The sequence below is a fragment of the Bradysia coprophila genome, unplaced genomic scaffold (assembly GCF_014529535.1).
Source record: "Bradysia coprophila strain Holo2 unplaced genomic scaffold, BU_Bcop_v1 contig_118, whole genome shotgun sequence".
NCBI classification, from domain to species: Eukaryota; Metazoa; Arthropoda; class Insecta; order Diptera; family Sciaridae; genus Bradysia; species Bradysia coprophila.
This window is the reverse complement of record NW_023503392.1, coordinates 5,906-9,873: the sequence shown is the minus strand read 5'-3', so window position 1 is coordinate 9,873 and position 3,968 is coordinate 5,906. Positions and strand designations below refer to the sequence as shown.

Here is a 3,968-nt window from a genome sequence, read left to right as displayed (position 1 = left end):
ATCGTAGCCAATTCGTTACGTTTCCATTGAAAAATCGCACTCCATACCTAACTGACGAACATTCGATTCCAAGGAAAATTTGTCGGCGTTCCGGAAATACAGAGATAGTTTTAAGTTCTACGATCAATATGTTAAGTGTGCACGATCATAAAACCAGGTCATTTAAGTGTTAAAGGATCCGTCGAATCGGTGGGAGAATACGGTGAACGTTTCAAAGAGCACGATAGGAAAACCGTTGAAACCACTGAATCGGCAAAGAAAGGTGACAAGTTTCACTTACTCGGCGAAGATGGAACAGGAAACCAACAAGCCGAATATACCGAAAGTTTTAAGGATCCGAAAATTACAAAAATGCCGCAACGTGCAAAGCCTCGTGAATCCATCCTTTCGCTCAAAGGAAACATGGATTATACGCCTGAGTATCGGTAATTGACTTGGACTGACTTAATCTATTCTAACAATTTGTTTTCGGTTACAGGACGTCGTTTCTAAATTTTCACGTAATCGTCCAGTGACCAATAAACCACGACCAACATTAACTTGTATGATTCGACCAAGAAGAAGAGAGATCGTCGAGCGTCGAATGTGAACAAAAAATTCGAACCCAATTCCAGAAATGTCCACGATCCCAACCTAGAAGATCTTCCGTTCATGTGCCAGCCAGAGGTTCGCCGAGCCAAACAGGATCTGCTAATCAAAGCCCGTAGTCCTCGGAAGGAGATAAACAACAATTTCGCCGAAAAGACATTTCAACAGGATTTCATGGGTTCGCCAACCGACGATCTAAAGAGCAACAATTCGGCGGCTCTAAAATCACCACGCCATGCCTCGGTCAAATCTCGCAACATTTCGCCGAGTTTCAAATTGACGGTGCAGAATGTTGACGATCCGGGTGGTTCGTTTAAGAAGAGACCGTCACCGAAATTCGGCAGACGTGCGAGTAAGGACGTGAAGCCACGGAAGGACAGCAGTCACAAGATTCGAAATCAAACGAAAGTCGTTGAGGGCAACAGGGATTACATATTTGATAATAAAGTGCCGCGCGATAGAAATGAGAATCCACCGTTTGTCGTACTAAACGAACCGAGCAAACAAAATCGATGGATGAAGCAATCGGTCTGGTATGACTCATAAATGTTGCGCGGTGTGCATATTTACTGATTACTAAAATAAAGCGTATTCGATGTTAGAACAAGTTGTGGTTTGGTTTCAGTTCGTTTAATACTCGTTTCAATCACATCAGTCCATCACTCCCATTTGTACCATTTGAATCATTGAGTCATAGTCTACCAATCAGTAGCGCTTTCGGCTATGCGTTTAAAGGGCAACCAACAAGCAACAAATGACAATTGAATGAACTAGGTAAGACGATTAGGAGACATAGGCATAGGCAAGGATATTGTAGCTCCGACTCACTTCATTTTTATAGAAATAGCACTTTCTGGATTTTTGAGATGATTAGGCAATCTTACCACATTTCACTATTCGAATCGATCGCATACGGCGCCCACTTCCAGTCCTATTTTTTGTTGCATTGCCCCGTGTGCAACTTCCAACACAAAAAGTCAATTTCTCTCCATCAATCACTCTATATTTTAACTAACTGTTCATTACGTACAGGAGAGAACTCGTAAAATTGAAAGGGAAACAAATGCTCAAATCGGGAAGCAAACAGGAAATCAATTGTCTCTCCGTAATTACAAAATTAGAATGGAATGAGTGTTAGTCCCAATCCGAGTGGTACCATCAGCAATGGTGAACGCGAAAATTAACCCAACAAAAATAATTGAATTGCTAACTGTTAACGGCGCCGTCCATCATTATATCTACTACCTCGTTGTGGTGATCTGCTTCTCGACCGTGATCTGGAACGATTCGATGCGCGATTTCTTGTACGAGAACTTGAGCGTCTACGACTACCATGGCTGGATGATTTCGATTTACGGTCCCGACCCATCGAACCGGATTTATGCTGTGAATTTGATTTGGAACTAGAGCGCGAAAATGATTTTGATCTGGACTGCGAACGACGCGATCGACTGGAACTACTGGACGATGAATCACTTGACGACGATGACGATCTGTCTCGCTTTTTGTCGTTAACCGGTTGTTGCTGTTGTTGTTTCGAATTTGAATTGGGAATATCTTCGTCGTCATCGCCCCACAGATCATATTTGGCGAGATCGCCGTCATCACTGTCCTCGTCACTTTCCTCTTCGTCACTGTCTCGTATCCTGGCTGCCGCTGGTTCAGTCTTCTTTTGTGATTCGATCGATATTGCTTTTGTCGGTGCCGCTTTTCCGTCACGCTTTTTTCTTCGTCCAAATTCATCGTATTCATCGTCCGACTCTTCAACGTGTTCCTTGTACTCAACTCGTTCGCGCTCATTGTAACCGCCACCGTAACCTAAACGAGTTCAACATTTTCAATCGGAAAACGAGCGGAGAATATTGTTTCCAACATACCTGTTCGCTCTTCGTCCGTGAATTTCGGCGCGTTACACATGTTGCATATTTGACGCCTTTGCACGCAAACGCAAACGAATTAGTTTTGAATATTTCTGACTGAATAAATTCGGTTAACATTACCTCGCCCAGTTAACGTTGCCGCATTTTCCACATTCCCAATCTTCGGCGCTAAATAAACCGCGACTTTTCTCTGCAGCAGCCTTACCGATTTCGGAGCCCAACTTTTTCTTTGCACTGTCCGTCAGAACGCGCTCCTTGTTGCACCTATTACATTGGTTTCGTCTAGCGAAATTCAAGTTTTTACAGCTGAATTGCCGGCAGGTGGGATAATTGAAGCAAAGAAATGGATTTTGTTTTAAATCAAATATCAAATGCCTACATTCCTAGCAGCAATGGAACTGCTGTATTGCCTTGTTATGCAAAACATTAGTTCCTCTAGTTCTGTGCTTTTTTCCATTTACTCACTCGGGACAAAGCCAGTCACCGTCTTTCACTTTAGGCACGGCCTCTTTTGTGCGTGAAGCTGACTTCGAGGACAACTCTACGCTGCCGGTTAATTCGCCATCTGAACCAGACATCGTCGGATCGGTTGTTCAGATTTGAAATTTGACAAAAATTTGCATTATTACTCGAACAACTTTTCAACCACAACAAAACTATATTTTCTGTCAATAAATTTATTTTTTATTATGCTGCATAAAGTGGCGTTTATTGACCGCAGGGTTGCGTTTGACATTTACTGTTGGTCCCAGTTGAAAAATCTGAAATGTTTGTTGTGAAGGTGAAGAGTTTACCCGGTAAACTCAAAGTATGCAAGGATGCAAGGTAATGTAAATTCGTAATAACAATCGTAAGAAAAGTTTTGGGTGACTTCGAGTGGAGCGCAAGTGTAACAGAGTCGACTTAAAACTGAAAACCTAAATTATTTTACAAATGTAATTCCTCTGCTCACTGACCTTTCAGAAACCGTTACTCCTCTGGTATCGACGATGATGGCAAAAATAAACGGTGAGCTTTCCATTACTGTCTCGCTGGGACATTTTTTGTTGAGGCGTGTGGGAAGGTTGTGTTTCGAGCCGATGGCGAGGAATATATCCCAAACGTGGAAACAAAAAATGTCCCAGCGAGACGGTACGGTATTTTGTTGGCTAGAAAATAAGAAAAGCTGGCTTTGGCTTATCCGGTTCTGGCCGTAAGACAACAAAAGAAATTGCACATCTAATTATCACATCGTGAAACACGCTTACCATTTCTGAAAGGTTTAATGAAACAAGGACTTCTCAGAAATTCGATGTTTGCATCCATTCTTCCCTAACTGTACAAACAGAAGCTACGACTCGTTATGTAGATCGATTAATCTGTCGATTAATATTATTTGTTCAGATGATCGGAACTGCTATTTCTCGGTACAGTCATATTAAATTGGAGAAACATGGGCTCATTTACTTTCGATTAATTCCTTTCTGTTTTTTTTTAAACAATATTGAGTGATGCGGAACT

General features: G+C 42.0%; 1 protein-coding gene and 1 pseudogene across 1 annotated transcript; one reads left to right on the top strand and one right to left on the bottom strand.

Moving 5' to 3' along the window:
• Positions 1-136: 136 nt before the first annotated feature.
• On the top strand, positions 137-1,189 carry LOC119073063 (annotated as a pseudogene).
• A 380-nt stretch (positions 1,190-1,569) lies between these two features.
• Positions 1,570-3,198, bottom strand: LOC119073062 (zinc finger Ran-binding domain-containing protein 2-like). Its single transcript, XM_037178366.1, has 4 exons — positions 2,934-3,198; positions 2,589-2,774; positions 2,466-2,521; positions 1,570-2,406 (listed from the first exon to the last, which is right to left on the bottom strand). The coding sequence occupies exons 1-4, from the start codon at positions 3,044-3,046 to the stop codon at positions 1,802-1,804; spliced, it is 960 nt and encodes a 319-aa protein (XP_037034261.1). The 5' UTR covers positions 3,047-3,198; the 3' UTR covers positions 1,570-1,801.
• Positions 3,199-3,968: the final 770 nt, after the last annotated feature.

Bases quoted from the DNA above. Each gene is read 5' to 3' on its own strand.
- LOC119073062 (XM_037178366.1), bottom strand. From the start codon at position 3,046: ATGTCTGGTTCAGATGGCGAATTAACCGGCAGCGTAGAGTTGTCCTCG. The intron at 2,775-2,933 runs GTGAGTAAATGG...CCGGCAATTCAG, and splicing joins GGTGACTGGCTTTGTCCCGA to CTGTAAAAACTTGAATTTCG. The intron at 2,522-2,588 runs GTAATGTTAACC...TTGCGTGCAAAG, and splicing joins GGCAACGTTAACTGGGCGAG to GCGTCAAATATGCAACATGT.